General features: G+C 47.2%; 1 protein-coding gene across 1 annotated transcript in view; it reads right to left on the reverse strand.

The window, feature by feature from the left end:
* grid1b (glutamate receptor, ionotropic, delta 1b) overlaps positions 1-23,017 on the reverse strand; it is a 402,913-nt gene that overhangs the window by 197,776 nt on the left and 182,120 nt on the right. Inside the window, exon 3 of the mRNA XM_042086585.1 lies at positions 11,436-11,720. Coding sequence (XP_041942519.1) covers positions 11,436-11,720 — 285 coding nt within the window. The remainder of the gene's footprint in view (positions 1-11,435; positions 11,721-23,017) is intronic.

The raw sequence follows: 23,017 nt of genomic DNA on the forward strand, positions 1-23,017 counted from the left end.
TTTAGCCTGACGGAGACATTGTCTAATCTTCTCTCCCTGTTAATGCTGTCCTAAATATGTATGAGCCCTCGCTAGGCTTTTTAATATGGCTTCTGAAAATAACTTATTTCCTATTAAGAATTGAACAGCGGGGGGATTGAGGGGTGTCATTTTGCAGCGTTCTGACGAGGACTGATGCGTTCATTTGAACTTAATTAAATCTAACTCGCAGACACTTCTCATAAACCAGCAGTCTTTCTCAAACACAATAATAAATACATGTATGGAGACAAGCGATGGCGCCGGCACAGACCCAGTGCTATCTCTACACAGTTAATGAAGCAATAAGCGTGTTTAGTGTATTTGTAACTGCACCCAAACCTAAGCTGCCACTCACGCCTTATGATAAACAACCAAAAAAACAAACAAATAAACAAATAAATAACATAATATGACATCATGGCGACAGACAAGTGCACATGCAACACACCCATTTCCATTCCAATCCCATTTACTTCAATCTGTGTGCCACGCCAATCTGAGATTACTCCCCCGCAACCATGAGACAGTGATGGATCATTTCACCGATTGGCCAGCGATCTGGACCGCTGTGAGACACTGGACGACACGGCGAGATGGACAGCGGATATTAATGCGCTCGCTCCGCAAGCTTTGATGACCTGGGTTACGGTGCGGTGCTCTAGCTGTGATGTTGGCTTACCGGATATGTGTGTGTGTGTGGGTGTGTGTGTGTGTGTGTGTGTGTGTGTGTGTGTGTGTGTGTGTGTGTGTGCGCGTGCGTGTGTGTGTGTGTGTGTGTGTGTGTGTGTGTGTGTCACTGTGTGTGTGTGTGTGTGTGTGTCACTGTGTGTGTGTGTGCGCGTGCGTGTGTGCGTGTGTGTATGAGTGTGTGTGTGTGTGCGTGTGTGTCACTGTGTGTGTGTGTGTGTGTGTCACTGTGTGTGTGTGTGTGTGTGAGTGTGTGTGTGGTGTGTGGTGTGTGTGTCACTGTGTGTGTGTGTGTGTGTGTGTGTGTGTGTGTGTGTGTGTGTGTGTGTGTTCAGGATCAAAAGTGAAGCGTGGCCAGGTCTAGAGGGCCTCTAAAGAGATGATTTCTCGGCACAATGGTGTGGAGGAGAAGGCCGAGCTGCAGATCTTCTTTTGCATTACTCTGATCAGGAGCTGTCTGCTCAGGAGTCGTTTGCTCCGGATGCGGTTGCAGGCCCCCTCTAAGCCAGCATGTGGAGATCAAATTGAGCTGTAGCTCTGGCGGCAATCTTACCGAGCGAGACGCCGAGTACAAAGGGCCAGTGGAGAGGCAGCGTGCAATCCTATCAAATGGCTGGCATACTGTAGGAGATTGGAATTTGAGGGTCACTCGTGTTCTTTTCTTTACTCTTTGGTAGAGCCGCTGGCGCCCAGGAATCACAGGCAGGTTGTTCATCTGTGGTGAAGGGGGAGAGCCGTCACCCAAGCACCCATCTGACCTGGGGGGTGATAACCCTGCACTGCCCCCCACCCATCTGACCTGGGGGGTGATAACCCTGCACTGCCCCCCACCCATCTGACCTGGGGGTGATAACCCTGCACTGCCCCCCACCCATCTGACCTGGGGGGTGATAACCCTGCACTGCCCCCCACCCATCTGACCTGGGGGTGATAACCCTGCATTGCCCCCAACCTTGACTACAATATCAAAGACGAAGACTACGACATGGTTGCAAGGCTCATTGCTATAGCAACGCATACACACCACAGTGGCAGGTCTAGTCAGCTACACACTTAAGAAGCCTATAGTACTACTGCACACACCATGAACCCCTTAGGCTCTGCTCTCACCACAGCACAAGACACTGCACCGCACCACACCGCACCACATCACACCTCTCCATCCCAGATACTCCATGCTCACACACACCAGCATCTCACACACACCAGCATCTCACACACACCCTTCCACTCGTTAGCCTCTCCATGGCAGGATCTCCATGGCACAACCCAACCCCAACCCCCCAGATAATAACCCTGGAGCCTGGCCATGCCAGAGAGCTAAACTCATTGGTATAGCAGCCAGATCACACGCACACACACACACACGCATACGTGCACACGCACACGCACACGCACACACACACACAGAACGATGGTATGTGGTCACAATGTCAGGGTGTCCCATGCACCGTAAACATTGTTCTCGAGGGCCAGGAAATAGGACCCCTGCTCTGCTCTCCACTCCATACTGTGTGACGTGCTTTGAATACGCCAGGAGGAGGAAGCCACCTCATAAATAGGGTCCATTTCAACAGGAAATATTATTCTGATTGCACTGCCCACACAGACTCACTAGAGTGGAAATCCATATTTCATGCTGGACTACCACCCACCGGGGCAGCCATCAAAGCAGAGCTCTAGTCTTCCTGAGAGAGGAGGGCCGACTAGGAGCCAAATCAGGGCCATGCCAGTGATCTGGAAGTTGGTCTCAGTAAACTTTTATTAAAGATCCCTGGGCAGATTATGTCATAATTTTGTTTGACTGACATGCTGAAAAGCAAATGTAATTCCTGGATGTAGGGAGGAGGACTTTCTGTCGATGACTCAGCAGTTTTTTGGGGGGCCTGACAGCTTTCCTCCTGCCCTAAATGAGATGAGCCCTCCAGTGAGAGCTGTTCCTTATTTTGTATTATTTATTATTTTATCTATTTTTGTTTATTTATACACCAGGAGACTGGCATTAATATCAGCACAGTATGCACACAGAGAACTGCTACAGTAAACAGTCCTTCCTTTATAGGCCCTAACTCATGCCAGAGACACGCCTTGAAATATAATACAATTACAGCAGATGCCCAAGGCTAAGACAGCCCTGATGGATTAGCGTTAGCATTAGCAGGCTGTTCCAGTAGCCCACCAAGGCTGCCACTGATGCTAGCGCAGTGCTACATCTCATTGCTCATCTGGGTTCATGAAGGTCGATCCATTAGCAGTATTTCTATTTCCAGGCATAAAGTAGTTCAGGCCCAGAGGTTAAGAGTCCTTTGCGAAATTTCCTCTAATTGTCTCAATTTAGTGATTAGCCCTTTTGCAAAGGCTAATACTGTAGATGAACATGGATATAACATGGTTTTATTTGTATTTGAATAATAAATATATCTACTTTTATATTAATGTTTTAGCTTCCACTGCACTGCAGAAAACTTTGAAACTTTTAGAGGAAGTGATCCAGTAAATCCAAGGATAACCACCCAAACTCACTTGCTTTTGGTATTAAAAAACATAGTTCTTCAAATTACTCTTTCCCCTAAAGCGCAATGTCTGTAGAACAACAAGAACACAGCCAGCATCCACCCTCTTAGTAAAAATGATTCTGTGTAGCACCTTCAAAACAAGCATTTAGGGACTGTTCGTTATTTATAAACGGGGCCACCGGAGGGATTTTGAGTGCTTCAATCAAAAGTTGCATGACCCTTCCCTGCCTGCCAGATATTTTTCATCGACCCTCCAACAGCATCTTCAAAAAAGACATGACCCTCCCCGGCCAATACACGGGTTTCCCGTTTACCAACAAAACTAGATGCGCGCGCAGCCTTGAGGCAGAAGACGCTTGGTGGCCGTCCACAACGTTATAAACTTAACCTAAATAGTCGGCTGCTGTAAGCTACAATCGGATTTTTTTGTATACCCCTGTTGTCTCAATGATAATAACATCTAATTTCAGACTATATTTCAAAGTTTGACAGTTCATTTGGATTATTAACATAACATCGTATTTTGTCATTTTTGGTGAAGACATGCATTCCGTTAGGGATACTGAACATATTTAACAATTCTCAATTTCTCAGACGAGCGTCAATTTGGGAGCTTGCTACACTCCTTCCTTCTCAAATGACATGAAAAGCCCGTTTGCACAATTTCACAAATAATCACAGGGACCGAAAAATACCTAACATGCCAACTTTTTCCGGGTTTATCATTTGACCTTTTCCCCGCTGTCTTGCCGTTTTAATATTTTCCCGTAGAATATCACATATTACTGTATATGTTGTGACCAGACGGCCCTCAAGTCGGTGTCATGCCGGCCTCACACCACCAAGAGTTGCTTCAGCACCCTCTGGTGGGCATGCACGGCTAAAAACACGGGGTTTGTCAACAGAAGCACATGGCCAACGCAAACGGCTTCAACGAGGCACGGCTGGCAGCCAATCATCGCCACCCACACCTGCATCACATCCAACCTCGTTTGTCCAAGCACAAAAGGAGCAGCGCCTTCGAGGAGATGTGAGTTCTGGATGTACTAACCGACTCGACCCGACTGGCCGAAGCTTGCGTACAGTGGTGACCTCCAGCCTCCCTTCCTCTCCACTTTCACCCACCAAGCTACCACAGTGTTGAACAGAAAATAAACACACCCACGTTGTCGGGTTTTCACTTCATTCCTGCCTTCGGTTCATTCTTTCCCTGCTACAATGTGAACATTAGTCCTGCATTCTGGCCTGTCTCTGTGTTGTCCTGTTGTTACCCCTTGCCCTTCCAGTGAAACAGATGTATTCAAATCATCGTTTTGCTTGCTTGAATGCAAACTCAGAGTGATGTTAACCTAGGCCTATTTAAGTTAACGACGTGGTTGTCATCAGCGCTTGCAATGTTCGGCAGTAGGCTATGTCTACGTGCGCACCTGCCAGGCTACTCAGCTACGGGTAGACAAAGAATTCCCCCTGTATATTCACTCCAAGTTGGCCTACCATAACTTACCAACTCTACACTGTAGACCATAAACTGGCTATTTATATGACCAATGTATTTGTTCAACTTTATGAAGCAGAATTACGCACTGCTACTTGGAACGCAACACATTTTTGTTGGCAAGGGGAGAGAATGACCGCGATTAACAAATTGCACTTGTTGCTGGTTACCAATAAATAGGGCCTACTATATATTTTTTTGCAAACAAGAACAGAAAGGATGGAGACAGCAAAGCTAGAGATGGGCAGGAACAAGGTCAATTGGTAGAAATGCTTGTCAAAACGTTAGGAGCTGGATGTGTGGATGAATGAAGCATAAGTATGCTTTATGTTAAGCATGCGCACTGTTTAAAGTTAGGCTACACGGTAAACTACAAGTAAACCAAAGTTAAATTTAGCTTTTTTAGGGCTGGATAAAGTTGACCAAATGGATATAGGCTGTTAGGCGTGAATAAAGTAGGCTACTTTGTTGCTCCAACCCTTCCAACGTTAATGGGGACATTTTCCGTATATGGGGACATTTTCCGTATTTTGCGTGAGAAACCCGGGAAATCTCCCTTATTTTCATTGTTCAATGTTGACAGAGCTATGGAACGAAAGAAAACGTTATATGGCGACAGAAATCAACAATCAAACAAGCCACTTTGATTTTTTGCTGTTTTCATTAATACAAAAGATGGGTGACCCCTCCTCCTAGACAAAAAAAAGTTAGATGACCCTCCCCTCAACAAAGAATAAAAAGACATGACCCTCCCCTATTTTCCTCCGGTGGCCCCGTTTATAAATAACGAACAGTCCCTTATCTGAGGGGATTAGAATATTTTTTTTTTTTTTCAGTTCTTTCAATGGATCTTCCAGGAGTAAAACCCAAACAGTGTGTGAGAGTGTGTGTGTGTGACCGTCAAATCTGAGTAAGTACTAGGGTTGTCTATCTCTCGACTGCGGAGGGAAACTACAGAGGAGTGTTTAGATATGAGAGCAGCCCTGCCGGAGTCTTTACAGGGTAGCAGAGGACACGACCTGAGCGATAACAGCACAACACACACACACACACACACACATACACACACAAACTAGTTTTGATGGCTTGGAGCTGCAGTGAGTGTCCAGATGCGCTAGTGCAGCCACTCCTGAGCCTGTGGATTACTGCTCTCTCATTTCCCACAGCATTCCAGCATCCTACTACAAACTGCACAGGCAGGCAGCCATGTTCAGCACTGGAGATGGAGAAAGGAATCTGTAGAGATGTGGAGATGTTTGGATGAAAGGATGAGGGAAAGAGAGAGAGAGGGAGACAGAGATAGAGAAAGAAAGAAAGAGAGAGAGAGAGAGGAATGGTAGAGTAAAAAGGAGAGATGGGGAGAGAGAAGGAGGTGTTTCAGGATGGAGGAGAGATGGGGAGAGAGAAGGAGGTGTTTCAGGATGAGAGTAGAAAGAAGGAAGCATCATATGAGCACAGCTGAATGAGTGAGGGGGGGGGCACAGCTGAATAAGTGAGGGGGGGGGGGCACAGGGAGAGAGGGATAGAGTGGAAGAGGAGAGGAAGGAGGAGAGAAGAGTAGCCGGGTGGCTGGCTGGCTATGAGAAACCCAAGGTCTTCACTTCATCATCATCATGCTGCTGTCACACACACACAGGCACACACACACACACACACACTCACACACACACACACACACACACACACACACACACACACAGACAGACAGACAGACTAAGAGTCTGAGCCCATCTGCTCCTGATAAAGCTCAACAAAAGCCTAATTTAAATAAATGTGCTCTCCTTCCTTCCTCTGCTTTTAAACACCTCGCTTGGCTCATCAGCCCAACAGATATAGAGGAGACAGCGGAAGAGGGAGGTGTGTGTGTGTGTGTGTGTGTGTGTGTGTGTGTGTGTGTGTGTGTTTTGGCAGGGAGCAGGAAGGAGAACACAGAGGAGGCACACAAAAACACACACAAACACACACGCGTAGACACACACACACACATAAGCGTAGACCAAACCCAAATGACACCCGTACTGTAGGTGTTGGGGCTTGAAAAACAAAGTGTGGTGCGTTAACACTTTTCCCATTTCTCTTTTTTTCCTCCTCTCTCTGTGTGTTTGTGATCGTGAATGTGACTCCAGTGCTTTTCACATGAAGCCAGACGCTAGCGCCTCTCCAGACAAAAGCACCTGGGCCTTTTGTGAGGATTGTGCCTGGCTTTTGTGTTATCCATTAGCGCACTGTCTCCGGCCAAACACCCTCGGACTAATGCACAGGTAAAACAGAAGGAGGTGCTGACCCTGGAAATAAAAAACAGAGGGAAGAGGAGAGGAGAGGAGGAGAGGTGAATTTTAACCAGTTCCATTTTCCAGCAGCCAGGTGTGGAGCAGAGAACATCAGTGTGAGACAATGCTGCAGCCGGACAAAAGCTCAGTGGTGAAAATGGGAAAGCGGTGTGTGTGTGTGTGTGTGTGTGTGTGGGTGTGTTTGCGTGTGTGAGCGTGTGTGTGTGTGTGTGTGTGTGTGTGTATGTCAGAGGTAGTGAGCGGAGCTGAGCGGTGCGAATCCTCGCTCAGGTGGCTGTTTACTCGGCCGCTCCTCCGCTCAAATTCACGCCAGGTCGCTACGCTCAATTTCGCTCCCCGCTCCACTTCAGTGTACATGTAGATCACTCATAGAACATTTATTTTAAAAGATACAGTGCAACAACGAACAAGCTTGGCAACGTCGATACACATCAGCCTAAACTAAAGAGATCAGTGGGATGGTCACATGGTTGTTCTTGCTCTACATTGTTAGTATCTAGTTGTTTTGTAAGAATAGTACACGTATCAGTTTCCTTTCTAAAATATTAAGCGAACTCCATCCCTATCAACAAACTTACTATGGCCAATATCTTTAAAATGGAACGGTCTTGGTTTTATTAGGAAGACGTGAGTTCTAGGTGGATTTGGGCATGCCTCAGACTCGTGGTGTGAGCGGTATCGGAGTGAAATTGGAGTTCAGCGCTCCGCGCTCCAGTAACATTCCATCCGCTCCGCTCCTCGCTCGCTTGCACTCCACTCGGCTCCGCTCAGTAGCTCTGGTGTGTGTGTGTGTGCACGTGTGTGCGTGGTGTTCATTTCAAAGTGCTGTGGTTTAGCTTTGAGAGTTGTGAAAGTAGACAGAAACAGATTCAATGAAGGGACCGAGTATTCCCATTCAGGCTGAATGTGTGTGTATTCGTGCATGTGCATGTATATGTGTGTGTGTGTGTGTGTGTATGTGTGTGTGCGTGAGTGTGTGTGTGTTTGTGTGTGTGCGTGAGTGTGTGTGTGTTTGTGTGTGTGTGTGTGTGTGTGTGTGTGTGCATATATACATTCAGGCTGTGGCTTCTCTGACTTCATCATTACAGATGCCTGATTAAAAACCTTTCCACTAACTTTTCCAACTTCAGAAAGGCCATATTTTATCTAATTTCCTCATTAAGCACATTGTTGTAAATCATTTTTATTTTTTTTACTGTCTGTCTGTGACATTTGAAGTTGTTTACAGATATCGAAAATGTTACACTCATTAACTTGACGCATTCAAAACTCTGAAAAGTCTGAGGATACAAATCGAAATACAAAAAACTACCAACAGTGACAATTTCGTAATGAAAGCAATTATTATTTTTTTAAAGAATATTGTTTGGGCTTTTTATGCCTTTTAATGAGATAGGGCAGTGAGAATAGGGCAGGATATGAGATAGGGCAGGAATGACAGGAAGTGAGTAGGAGAGAGAGAGAGAGTTGGGGTGGGATCCGGAAAGGACCACTGGGCGGGAATCGAATCTGGGTACGGTGCAGGTGCCCCAGCCAGTCGTGCCACGGCCAGGGTGACTGAATGCCATTATTAAAGTCCGACGTAATGACAACCACAATGACGGAAAGAATCCTTTTGTGTCATTTACACTGCAGAATAATACAGCATAGCAATCATATGGAGCTAGCTTTGGATCACATGGAGCTAGCTTCTGATCATATGGAGCTAGCTTTGTAGCTTCGGATCATATGGAGCAACATATGGAGCTAGCTTCGGATCATATGGAGCTAGCTTCGGATCATATGGAGCTAGCTTTGGATCATATGGAGCTAGCATATGGAGCTAGCTTTGGATCATATGGAGCTAGATTCGGATCATATGGAGCTAGCATATGGAGCTAGCTTTGGATCATATTGAGCTAGCTTCGGATCATATGGAGCTAGCTTTGGATCACATGGAGCTAGCTTTGGATCATATGGAGCTAGCATATGGAGCTAGCTTCGGATCATATGGAGCTAGCATATGGAGCTAGCTTTGGATCATATGGAGCTAGCTTCGGATCATATGGAGCTAGCTTTGGATCACATGGAGCTAGCTTTGGATCATATGGAGCTAGCTTCGGATCATATGGCGCTAGCATATGGAGCTAGCTTTGGATCATATGGAGCTAGCTTTGGATCATATGAGCTTTGGATTATATGGAGCTAGCTTTGGATCATATGGAGCTAGCTTTGGAGCTAGCTTTGGATCATATGGAGCTAGCTTTGGATTATATGGAGCTAGCTTTGGATCAAGCTTTGGATCATATGGAGCTAACTTTGGATCATATGGAGCTAGTAAAAGCATATGGAGCTAGCTTCGGATTATATGGAGCTAGCTTCGGATCATATGGAGCTAGCTTTGGATCATATGGAGCTAGCTTCGGATCCTACTATGTCAGGCTCAATGCCATAAACTCACAATAGCATGGATGGTTTCAGTCAAACAGAGAGTAGTAATCTACTCCATGCAGTATTTAAGCAAATATTCTCCAAATGATTACAGCTGTGTGTGTGTGTGTTTGCGCATGTTAACTTAGTGTGATAAAGCCACCACCAGTGACTGGAGACAAAATTAAGTGTGTAAGTAAGTAAGTAAGTAAGTAAGTATTGATATTGCGTTCCTAAAGATACATATGAGAAAAACACATCTTCTGAATATGATTCTGACAGAGATGGTGACCACGCTGCATTCCATCTAAGCCAATGAGACAACTTTGACTGTGAGAGGCAATTTCAAGCAACATTTTGCAGAAATGTCTCAATCTCTGTGTAAATGGAAAATGGGATGCATTTATACAGCTGCTTTCTACTCCTCACAGCACTCCAAGCACTGTACAGTGTAATGGCTCAGTCATCCACACACACACACACACTCTCACACACTCACTCACACACACACACACTCACACACACATACACACACACTCTCTCTCTCTCTCTTACACTCACACACTCATAAACTCATACACACACTCTCTCACATTCACACACTCATAAACTCATACACACAATCTCTCACATTCACCCATTCACACACTCATACACGCACTCTCTCACACTCACACACTCATACACACACTCTCTCACACTCATACACACATTCTCTCACACTCAAACACTCATAAACTCATACACACACTCACATTCACCCATTCACACACTCATACACGCACTCTCTCACACTCACACACTCATACACACACTCTCTCACACTCACACACTCATACACACATTCTCTCACACTCAAACACTCATACACTCATACACACACTCTCTCACATTCACCCATTCACACACTCATACACACACTCTCTCACATACATTATAAATTACTCATACACACACTCTTTCACATACATTATACATTATAAATACCCCCCACACAACAACATTACGCTCTACATTATAAATACCCCCTCAGCATCCACACAACATTACGCTCTAAATACCCCCTCAACATCCACACAACAACATTACGCTCTAAATACCCCCTCAACATACACACAACAACATCACACTCTAAATACCCCCTCAACATACACAACAACATTACACTCAACATCCACACAACAACATTACGCTCTACATTATAAATACCCCCACACTATAAATACCCCCTCAACATCCACTCAACAACATTATCCTCTACATTATAAATACCCCCTCAACATCCCCACAACATTACGCTCTACATTATAAATACCCCCTCAGTATCCACACAACATTACGCTCTACTCTAATAGACTTTTGACGAGTGACGATGCACTTTAGAATGTCATGATAGGGCCCTAAAATGTCATGATAGGGCCCTTGGAGTGCAGTTATTTTAAGTACTATGGGGGGAAAAAAACACTACAAGTGATTAACAACGTAACAACATAAAGCCAAGACTGGTTGTCAATAAGCACAGATTTGAACTTTATTGAAAGTGTCATTTCTCCAGTGTACGCACACACTAGAGTTAAGTGCAAATCCCGGGCTCTGAGAAGCCAAACATCCCTAAATTCCAGCATTTTGCATGCATGCTAATTGGACTTGCTAATGAGCGGATGGGCTAATTAGCCAAGGCCTGGAATTAGAGGCTAAATGACACGGGTGAAATCGCTCAGCTGTGCGCAGGATTTAGCATACTGAAGTGGCTGCTTTTTCACTGAAGCTCTCAATACAGTTTAAACTGTCAGGGAGTTGTTGCAAAGCCTCGTTTTTTTCTGAGAAGTGTTAAGTCTATTCGACTGTGACCTTTTCACAGAAAACAAATGAAACAAATCGTGTACTCTGTATTTCAAACTCTTAACAACACAGTTGGTGCCTCGGTGATGGCTCATTCTCATCACTAGGATGTCTGGCCTGCATCGTTGCACAGAGATGACATCACAGCCATTGCACGGAGATGAGCTCACTCACCGTAGTCGCTGTCGTAGAAGATGATGAACTTCTGCCAGCGCAGCTCGGTGACAAGCGTAAGCATGACGTCGTTGAGGCGCACGGGGGGCCTGGCGGCGAGGGTGTAGCGTTCTCCGTCGGGCGAGGGGTTGAACGGGCAGGCGGTGCGCGGAGAACCCTCGTCCTCGCGCTGGACGTACAGGTGCGGGATGTGCATGGCGTCCGTCAGGGACTGCAGCGCGCTCGCTGACGCACAGCCTGTGGACGTCACCAGAGCCAGAATCCCCTGGGTCATCAACTCACAGGCTGCAGAGAGAGAGAGAGAGAGAGAGAGAGAGAGAGAGAGAGAGAGAGAGAGAGAATCGTGAGTTTACGAAGCTCAACGTCAGTCACTGTTTATTAGGGAACAGAAACACGAGGCTCAGAGAGAAGTTTAGAAGAAAGAGAGAGCAGACCGAATAGCTAAGAGAGGTCAGGTGAAGTGTGCCGTCAGGTGAAGTGTGCCGGTACACTCCTTTTGAAATCACATTTGAAAAACTCTTACTAAGCCTCTTTACACATGACTGAATCTCAGAAGTATAAATAAAACAACAAAGTAGGTGACACGCATTTGAGACAGATCACAGGGGTAGTGGGTAGAGAGGAGGAAGAGATGGGGGGTGGAGGAGGGAGAGATGGGGCGGTGGAGGAGGGAGAGATGGAGGGAGAGATGGGGTGGTGGAGGAGGGAGATGGGGGAGGGAGAGATGGGGGAAGAGATGGGGGGAGGAAGAGAGGAGGGAGAGATGGGGGAGAGAGGAGGGAGAGATGGGGGGAGGAAGAGAGGATGGAGAGATGGGGGGAGGAAGAGATGGGGGAGAGAGGAGGGAGAGATGGGGGGAGGAAGAGATGGGGGAAAGAGATGGGGGAAGAGAGGAGGGAGAGATGGGGGGAGGAAGAGATGGGGGAAGAGAGGAGGGAGAGATGGGGGGAGGAAGAGAGGAGGGAAGAGAGGAGGGAGAGATGGGGGGGGGACAGAAACATGGAGGGACAGTGCGGGAGAAAGAGAGGCTAGAGGGAAAAAGAGATGGAGTGGAAAAAAGAGGGAAAAGGGAGGGAGGGAGACAGAGAGGGGGGAGAGAGGGAGAGAGGGGGGGAGGGAGGGAGAGAGGGAGAGAGAGAGGGAGGGAGAGAGAGAGAGGGGGAGGGAGCTGACAGAGCAAAGGCATTAGTTGAGGTCAACGGCCAGTCGTTCACACCGAGCTGGCCACATAACAGCACTGACACCCCTATCATCCTGCCACCAAACAACCCGGGGCCACAGCACTTCTCATTCACTCCGGTGACACCATGTCGTCTATCCTCAACCTTACACCTTACACACACACACACGCACACACACACGCACACACACACACGCACACACACACACACACGCACACACGCACACACACACACACACACACACACGCACACACACACACACACACACACACGCACACACACACACACACACAGACACACACAAACACACACACACACACACACAGACACAAATGAATAGAGACAAGCACACACACACATGCCACTGGAGAGAAATTGTGTTTGACAAAGAGGTGGACAGCCGTGGCTAAGGCGGAATCACCCGGGGGTGTTTTGGGGGAAAATCTGCAATGAGCCAAAGACTTCAGAGGCCCTGTTTAATGTCCTGCTCCTCACATACACACATACACACATACACACACACACACACACACACACACACACACACACACACCTGCTCCTCACACACACACACACACAAACACACACACACACACACCTGCTCCTCACACACAAACACACACACACACACAACTTCAGAGGCCCTGTTTAATGTCCTGCTCCTCACACACACACACACACACACACACACATACACACACATACACACACACACACACACACACACACACACACACACACACACACACACACACACACCTGCTCCTCACACACACACAAACACACACACACACACACACAACTTCAGAGGCCCTGTTTAATGTTCAACTCCTCACAGATAGAGGAGTACACGTGGACAGATGACAAATTTGAGGAAGAAGAAGAAGAAGAAGAAGAAGAACAAGGAGGAGGAGGAGGAGGAGGAGGAGGAGGGTTGTGATGGGCAGCCGTGGGGCAGCCGTGGCCCACTGGTTAGCACTCTGGACTTGTAACCGGAGGGTTGCCGGTTCGAGCCCCGACCAGTGGGCCGCGGCTGAAGTGCCCTTGAGCAAGGCACCTAACCCCTCACTGCTCCCCGAGCGCCGCCGTTGTAGCAGGCAGCTCACTGCGCCAGGATTAGTGTGCTTCACCTCACTGTGTGTACACTGTGTGTACACTGTGTGCTGTTTGTGTTTCACTAATTCACCGATTGGGTTAAATGCAGAGACCAAATTTCCCTCACGGGATCAAAAAAGTATATATACTATGTCCAGCATATATGGCTATGGTGGAACTACATATTGCATTGTCTGGTCAGCTTGTAGGAAGAAGAATGTTTATGGGTCTGGACATATGGACATACGGACACATGCTATCCAAATGAATATGATGATGATGACACTAGAACTAGCTATAATATGATGACGATGACACTAGAACTAGCTCTAGCTAGCTATAATATGATGATGATGATGACACTAGAACTAGCTCTAACTAGCTATAATATGATGATGACACTAGAACTAGAGCTATAATATGATGATGATGATGACACTAGAACTAGCTCTAACTAGCTATAATATGATGATGATGATGACACTAGAACTAGCTCTAACTAGCTATAATATGATGATGATGACACTAGAACTAGCTCTAACTAGCTATAATATGATGATGATGACACTAGAACTAGCTCTAACTAGCTATAATATGATGATGACACTAGAACTAGCTCTAACTAGCTATAATATGATGATGATGACACTAGAACTAGCTCTAACTAGCTATAATATGATGATGATGACACTAGAACTAGCTCTAACTAGCTATAATATGATGATGATGACACTAGAACTTGCTCTTGAGGAAAACATCAGCCTGAAAGCAGATGAATCGGGGCTAACTGGGGTAATAATAAAGATGTGTAGAGATCATAACAGCAGCTCAGTAAAGGCAGAGAAAATTAAATCACAGTCGCTCCATGTCCCTAATTTCCCTGTGAGATAAGCTGGCGATTAGGAAGAGCTCTTAACCTGGAGTCAGTGGAAATGGCGTGGGTGTGCACCTTCATGCTGCCTGTCAACGCCAATCTCACCTTAATCCTCATGGCCCACACATCACGAGTGTTGGCGCGCGCGCGCACACACACACACGCACACGCACACACACAGACACACACGCACGCACGCACACACACACACACACACACACACGAACACACACACACACAATGTGTGACGATTTCTTTTTTAATATTTGCTGTACTATGGTCAGTGTTTGTTGATTTAAAAATTGCTACATGAATACATAGCTTAGTTGGTTGCCTATAGGCCCGTTGCTTTGGCTCATTATAACCAGGTAAGAAGGGCTGACAACTGGACTGTGAAATCATTTGATGTATTTCACATACTGTAACATTACACATTACATATTACACATCAATAGGGGTCTCTTCAGCTTACACTTCATTAATTAAGTGGTTCTTAATGAGTTATGATTTGTGTATTTATCATCACCTAGGCTGTTGCTACCCTATTGTCATTATTGTTATCATTACCATCCTTATTGTTGTCCTACCAACCTTTTGTTATTGCTTATTTTAACTATTGTATTGTTATATTTGCATCTGCTAAATTAAATAGATATAATCACATAAACATGATGCTTTACAACACCTCTGCTCCATCCTATAAGCACATCTTGTGCCTGCATTGACTTCTATAAGAGAGCCCATGCACTGTATGATTCATTACTAACACCATTAGCTTTCAAGGCTAGCTGGACTAGAGCTGTAATCAGAGCTCTGCTGGTCTCTCTGTAGACAATGGGAAGCCCAGTGTGTTTCTCTTTAGCCAATGGGAAGCCAAGTGTGTGCCCAGGGTGTTTCTCTGTAGCCAATGGGAAGCCCAGGGTGTTTCTCTGTACCCAATGGGAAGCCCAGTGTGTGCCCAGGGTTCTGTGCCAGTGGACCTCTGGAACAGGGGGCTTTCTGGACGCAGGCTCATGTCCCCTGGGTAACGAACAACAGTCCGTATTTTTAAACAAACCCGCTAACGAGCAAGCAATTAAAGCAGAAGCTCCTCGCTCAATAGTCTGAGATTTATGGCATTGATCTGTGTCCTACTGGGAACAACATCAAGCACACACACACACACACACAGGCGTACAAAAGCACAAACAATCAAATTCCCATGGACACACATCAGATGTGCACAATGACTTCCCCTCTCTGCTTTCTGACATGAGAAAAGGAAATTGGATTGACTAAGTTTGCCTGATATCTGCAGACCTCACAAGGGACGAGATACAAAGTGGCCCTGTTCGCCCTAAGAGGATTGGTGTACTTTAGAGAAGAAAAGACACACACACACACACACACACGCACGCACGCACACACACCACACACACACACACGCACACACACACACACACACACACCACACACGCGCACACACACATGCACACACACACACACACACACACACCACACACACATGCACGCGCACACACACACACACGCACACCACACACACACGCACGCGCACACACACACACACACATGCACACACACACACACACACACACCACACACACACACGCACGCGCACACACACACACACACACACACAAAGGGAAGGGAGCGCAGCGTGGTGAATCGTAAGAGGACGGGCGATGCAAGGAGGCGAGGCGAGTTTGGGCGAGGAGGCCAGTGGAGACGAGAGCGCGCCTGCTGGGTTTTAGGACAGAAGGCCAATTGAGCTTTAACTTGTGCTGCATCTCATTATCAGGCCCATTCAGGTCCGGGGATCATTCGGCTGTGGCCCAGCCAGGCCCAGCACTGGGGGAGGACACACACTCAGGCCAAGGACACAGGGAAGGACACACACTCAGGCCAAGGACACAGGGGAGGACACACAGACACAGACCAAAGACACAGGGGAGGACACACACAGGTCAAGGGCACAGGGAAGGACACACACAGGTCAAGGGCACAGCGGCGGACGCACGGAGGAACTAAAGTTGGCCCAGCTTTGACCTGGATTTGGCCCAGCTTTGATCCGGCCCCTGAAATTGTCTTCACTGAGTCGACTCGTATGCTGCAGCTGCTCTTTTCCTCTGATTAGGATCCTCCATCAGAGTTAGACATGATGATGATGACGTGGTGTGATAAGAAGCCATCTAATATATAATCATGGCCACAGCTTTTAACTAATACGTACCCATAGCATCTCATGGATTAGCCAATAAGGTGATGCTTCTCATGGATTAGCCAATAAGGTGATACTTCTCTTGGATTGGCCAATAAGGGGATGCTTCTCTTGGATTAGCCAATAAGAGGATGCTTCTCATGGATTAGCCAATAAAATGATGCTTCTCATGGATTAGCCAATTAGGTGCTTCTCCAAAAATTCAGTGTGTATCTGTGTTTTGTGGTGGCCTGTTTGATAACCTAGGACTTATTCTCTCAAAATTGATTTATTATATTCATGTATCTTAATGTTCAATTCATTCTATTCATGTAGCCATCAAATACATCCCTAATCTGACACAAACAACTATCTGGTCTTAAATTACCAGCTGTTATAACTTTTATGCAAAACAATGTTACAGTTGAAACTTTCTTCAAAATGTGAAGTATTATCTTGAGTCACTGAAGCATAATAATGAAATAAAGAGTGAAAGTATGAGAGGGCGAAACATGAAACTCTTGTCACGAGCCATTTGGCTTTAGCATTTCAATACTACGTATCACAGTCGACTCAGGCATGAGGGATTGTGATAAGAGAAAACTGTTTGATTAAAGAAAATGCCACGCTACTAAACATGAGCTAATTATATTTAGTCGAATTAATAAGAATTGTGTTTAATTGAAGTCAAAGTGTGCGTGAGTGAGTGAGTGAAAGTATAAACAAACATTTCTGGAGGCTGTTTTATCAATTTCCTTTTTGCCAAACAAGAGTTGTGCGTACTGTCTATGCATTCATCTCTCTCTCTCTCCCCCTCCCACATTCTATCTCTCCCTCCCTCTCTCTCTCTCTCTCTCCCATATTATCTCTCCATCTCTCTCTCTCTCTCCCCCCCCTCTCCCTCCCTCTCTCTCTCTCTATCTCTCTCTCTCTCTCTCCCACATTCTCTCTCACCCTCCCTCTCTCTGTATTTCTGCTCAATGTCACTGAAACAATTATTCAAAAGTACCGCAGCTGAAGCGAAGAGTAGCAAATGAGGTTGACATTTCACTGACTCTGACAGCTGTTTATTTTTTGTCTCTCTGCTTCCACAAACAAACAGGCCCGAAATACATCTCGTCCCGTATACATCTCGTCCTGTATACAGTACGTCTGGCCTGTCACTGCTATACAGCTCACTTATCCAACATAGCGTGTGATGAATGACCACAGCGTCCGTGGGGCTGGACGTTGTCTAAAACGGACGGTGAGTTCCAAAGCATGTGGGAGATGAAGAAGTGAGGGCGAATATCGAGCAGGAACATGTAAGAGACGCGAGAACAGCGGCCCAAGGAAGAGTCGAGGAGATGGCAAAGTCAGGGCACACGCAAGGGGCAGATATGGAAATGTCACGCTTCGTCCCTGGTGGTCAGCACGGGAGGACAGAAATAACCGTGACGACGAGAGAGAGAGACCAGACTGCAAACGCTGTGAGGCCAGAGAGAGAGAGAGAGAGAGAGAGAGAGAGCGGGAGAGAGAGCGGGAGAGAGAGAAAGAGAGAGAGAGAGAGAGAGAGAGAGAGAGAGAGAGAGAGAGAGAGAGAGAGAAGTAGCCATTAGAAAGACGAATAACAAAGACAGACGAAAGTACCACAAAGACAAAACAATTTAAAAGGCAACTGGGCCCCTGGAAAGAAGCTCTAATGGCATGATTACTGCTCTCTGTGCAAACACAAGGCTTTCATAGAATATGCCCACATCACAGGGCCAGGGTCAACTGCTGAGCAAAAGGTTGGTGGATTGAAAAGGATGACAGCCCATTGGCAGGTACAACACCTCTGAAGACTTCACAGGCCTTATTTGGAGGGCCAGCGTTTTTCAATACATTCCTCTTCACGCTTCAAAAGGACTACTCTTCTTTTTTGATATTCTTCTTTTTTTATAATCTAATGTTCTGCCCTTCACTAGACCTCAAGTTGAAATTTCATGGCTTGGCATTCCAAACATACTGGAGGGCTGAAACATAATGGAGGGCTGTCTGTGTGTGTGTGTGTGTGTGTGTGTGTGTGTGTGTGTGTGTGTGATGCGTGCGTGTGGTTTGTGTGTGTGTATGTGTGTGTGTGACGTATGCGTGTGGTGTGTGTGTGTGTGTGTGTGTGTGAATGGAACCTGCTACACCCAAATAGCATGAGCCATGTCGTATCATCACAATAGTTAGTGTTTGTGTGCGTGTGTGCCTGTGTGTATTTGTGCACGTGTGTGTGTGTTTGTGTGTGTGTGTGATGTGTGCGTGTGGTGTGTGTGTGTGTGTGTGGTGTGTGTGTGTGTGTCTGTTTGCATGTATCCATGCACATTTGTTTGTGAGATCTGTAGAATGAATGGAACCTGCCACACCCAAATAGCATGAGCCATGTCGTATCATCACAATAGTTAGTGTCTGTGTGCGTGTGTGCCTGTGTGTATTTGTGCACGTGTGTGCGCGTGTGTGTGTGTCTTTGTGCATGTGTGTGTGTGTCTTTGTGCACATGTGTGTGTGTGTGTGTGTGTGTGTGTGTGTGTGTGTGTGTGTGTGTGTGTATGTGTCTTTGTGCACATGTGTGTGTGTGTGTGTGTGTGTGTGTGTGTCTTTGTGCACACACACTCACATGCTTTTATGGACAGCCCAGGAAGCCTGGTGACAGGCATGTGGCGGTGTGTGAGTCTGTGGTAAAGGAGTAATGATCTATTAAGCAGCCCAGGAGAGGAGTCTCTCCGCCAGGCTAGGCAGGCAGGCAGGCAGGCAGGCAGGCTCCATCCATCAGAGCTCCAGACGGCTCAGGGACAACACCATTTTTCATCTGCTAAAACAGGAGTCTGGCTGTGGGCACGCGTTTGACATTCCAGCAGGAAGGAAGGAAGGAAGGAAAGAGAGGTAGAGAGAGGGAACAATAGAGAGAGAGAGGAAAGAGAGAGAGGGAGAGAGAGAAGGATAGAGAGAGAGGAAAGGCTTCACACTCTCTGGGGGTCTCCCCCTTCTTTCTGGGGCAGCAGCAGCATGCTCTTCCCCCTCTCTCTTCCTCTTCATCCCTCAATCCCTGCCTCTATCACTTCTCTCCCTCTCTCTATATCTCTCTCTATCTCTCTCCATCTCTCCCTCTCTGTCTCTCTCTTCCTCTTTGTCCCTCAATCCCTGCCTCTATCACTTCTCTCTCTATCTGTCTCTATCTCTCTCTATCTCTCTCCATCTCTCCCTCTCTGTCTCTCTCTCTTCCTCTGTTTCCCTCAATCCCTGCCTCTATCACTTCTCTCCCTCTCTCTATCCGTCTCTTCCTCTGTCTCTCTCCCTCTCTATCTATCTCTCTCACTCTCTCTCCCTCTCTTTTTTATCTCTCTCTCTCATATGCTTGCAGGCTAAGCTTTCAGTCAGCTGTTGTATGTGGTATATGTAAGGCAGGTTCCATCAGCCATTGCCTTTACAATATACATCTCTCAGGGACTCAAAGACTTCAGCCAGCTATTTCTATCAGTACACAACATCAATCACAGAGTCATGGATTGCAATCAGGCATTATACTATCAACACTCAACATTTATCAGCAAGCCATGCAGGTGTTACTAGGAATACATATTATCCCTCACACAATCTAGATTGTTATAGACTGCTATCTGTCCCACAGTCTACGTTCTCAGTCAGGTGTTATGGAAAACACTTTCTCCTTGTCATGGTTCCAACAGTGCTTCAGGTGTTGCTGCCTTTACACAGTCTGTGTGCGCTGTGCTTACTGTGTTTGATTCCTGTACACAGTCTGTGTGCGCTGTGCTTACTGTGTTCCACTCCTGTACACAGTCTGTGTGTGCTGTGCGTACTCTGCTTTATTCCTGCTGTCTGTTATGTGGTACAGTAGAGTACATGGCGTTGAACTGGTGTGTGTTTTGTGAGGTGAGCAGCTGTGTGTAGCACTGTATGCCCACGACAACGTTCCCTTCTGGGTCAATTAAGTTGATCTAATCTAATCAATCACTCCATCCTGTCTTGGTGATTCCCAATCAGCCCCATTCATGAGAGGAAGGCATGAGGAGCCCAGAGAGGAGGCGTGTGGTGGGGGAGAGAGGAGGCGTGTGGTGGGGGAGAGAGGAGGCGTGTGGTGGGGGAGAGAGGAGGCGTGTGGTGGGGGAGAGAGAGCTCTGGGCTGGGGGGTGTGTGGTGGGGGAGAGAGAGCCCAGAGAGGAGGTGTGTGGTGGGGGAGAGAGGAGGCGTGTGGTGGGGGAGAGAGGAGGTGTGTGGTGGGGGAGAGAGGAGGTGTGTGGTGGGGGAGAGAGGAGGCGTGTGGTGGGGGAGAGAGGAGGTGTGTGGTGGGGGAGAGAGAGCTCTGGGCTGGGGGGGTGTGGTGGGGGAGAGAGAGCTCTGGGCTGGGGGGTGTGTGGTGGGGGAGAGAGGAGGCGTGTGGTGGGGGAGAGAGGAGGTGTGTGGTGGGGGAGAGAGAGCTCTGGGCTGGGGGGGTGTGGTGGGGGAGAGAGAGCTCTGGGCTGGGGGGGTATGCTACTCTCCTGGGGCTGCTGCCCTGGTGTGTCTTTAAGCTCAACAGTCCCTGCACACAAACACACACCGAGCACTGAGCACTGTTTACAGAGCGCTGACACGCTGCTCCTGGGGCTGCTCTTGTGTGTTTGTGTGTGTGTGTGTGTGTGTGTGTGTGTTTACACTCAACACTGCCTGTCACTTTTGAGTTCCCCAAAGGTTAATACTGACACACACACACACACACACACACACACAAATACATGCACACACACATACATATACATGCACATTTACATGCATGTGTGTACACACACACACACACACACACACAAACTCACACACACCTCTAGGCGACGATTTGCATCAGTGTGGTTGGTTCAGTTTGAACATATTGAGCAAAATCATTTAACTACTGCGAGTGTAAACACACAGTGCTAACTTCATGTTGCGCTAACGCTATGTTGCGCTAACGCCATGTTGCGCTGATCATCTCACTTCATTTCAGCTCTCGCTGCTCAGTGCTGAACATGACAAAAAACTCTCTTCCAAAACTGCAGCCAAACAATGAAGCAAATTAGAGACCAATCTCTGGTCAAATGAAAACAACAAATAAACAATGAACCTACTCTGGTGCAGTAATACGCAATGAAATGCAGTCAAAGTGAAGGGCTGTGTTGGGCTTTACAATGGTATGGAACGTGTATGGGCCAATCATAATCATGGAGCAGAACCATCGATTTTTAGAAGTGCATTTTCGTTCCTCTGATGACTCTCTCTTTCTAAAACTAAGAGTGACGGTGCTGCTATAATTCATCACCACACACTCAGCAACAGACAATGCCCACAGTAGGCCTACTTCATACACGTCCAACAACAGCCAGCAGCCACTGTGGGGCTATACGTAATACAAGCACTATCCGTCCACAATAGCTAACCCACAGAGAGCTTTATGAAAGATGACTTCCATTGTGCAGTGGAGGGACGTGTGAGCTTTTGACAACCTGCGTCCAGCAGGAAGCTCTATTCCCGCTGGACTTACCCCGGGGGGTATAACCACGAGGCTTTACCCCACAGAAGAGTGCGGGGGGTATAACCACGGGGCTTTACCCCACAGGAAGAGTGGCGGGGGGTATAACCACGGGGCTTTACCCCACAGGAAGAGTGGCGGGGGGTATAACCACGGGGCTTTACCCCACAGGAAGAGTGGCGGGGGGTATAACCACGGGGCTTTACCCCACAGGAAGAGTGGCCACTGGGCTGCGGTCACCTGTGTGTGTATTTCATCATAAGCTCTCTTACTCATTCCTTGGCTCCAGACTCCATCTCTGACCTGTAAGGACCGCCACACTGGTCACTCCCCATTGCTCTCACCGTACTAAGCCCCTCATCACTCTTAAAGCAGGGCAGGAGTACACTGATGCATGCTGGGAGACCATTCCAACGAGAGAGAGGGGGAGAGAGAGAGAGGAGAGAGAGAGAGAGAGAGAGAGAGAGAGAGGAGAGAGAGAGAGAGAGAGAGAGAGAGAGAGAGAGAGAGAGAGAGAGAGAGAGAGAGAGAGAGAGAGAAGGGGGGGGGTGGGGTGGCTCAGGTTTTTTGTCCATATACATCAGTTGGTCTCTGAGGATGACAGCAGGGGCTTCGCCTCGTCTCCATGGAACTCTCCACACTCAGACAGGAGGTCAGAGGTCAAGCAGGAGCCCTGTGCAGGGTGGACATCTCTTGGGTGGGAGGGAGAGGGGAGAGGAGAGGAGAGGA

The sequence above is a fragment of the Alosa sapidissima genome, chromosome 3 (genome assembly GCF_018492685.1).
Source record: "Alosa sapidissima isolate fAloSap1 chromosome 3, fAloSap1.pri, whole genome shotgun sequence".
NCBI lineage: Eukaryota > Metazoa > Chordata > Actinopteri > Clupeiformes > Clupeidae > Alosa > Alosa sapidissima.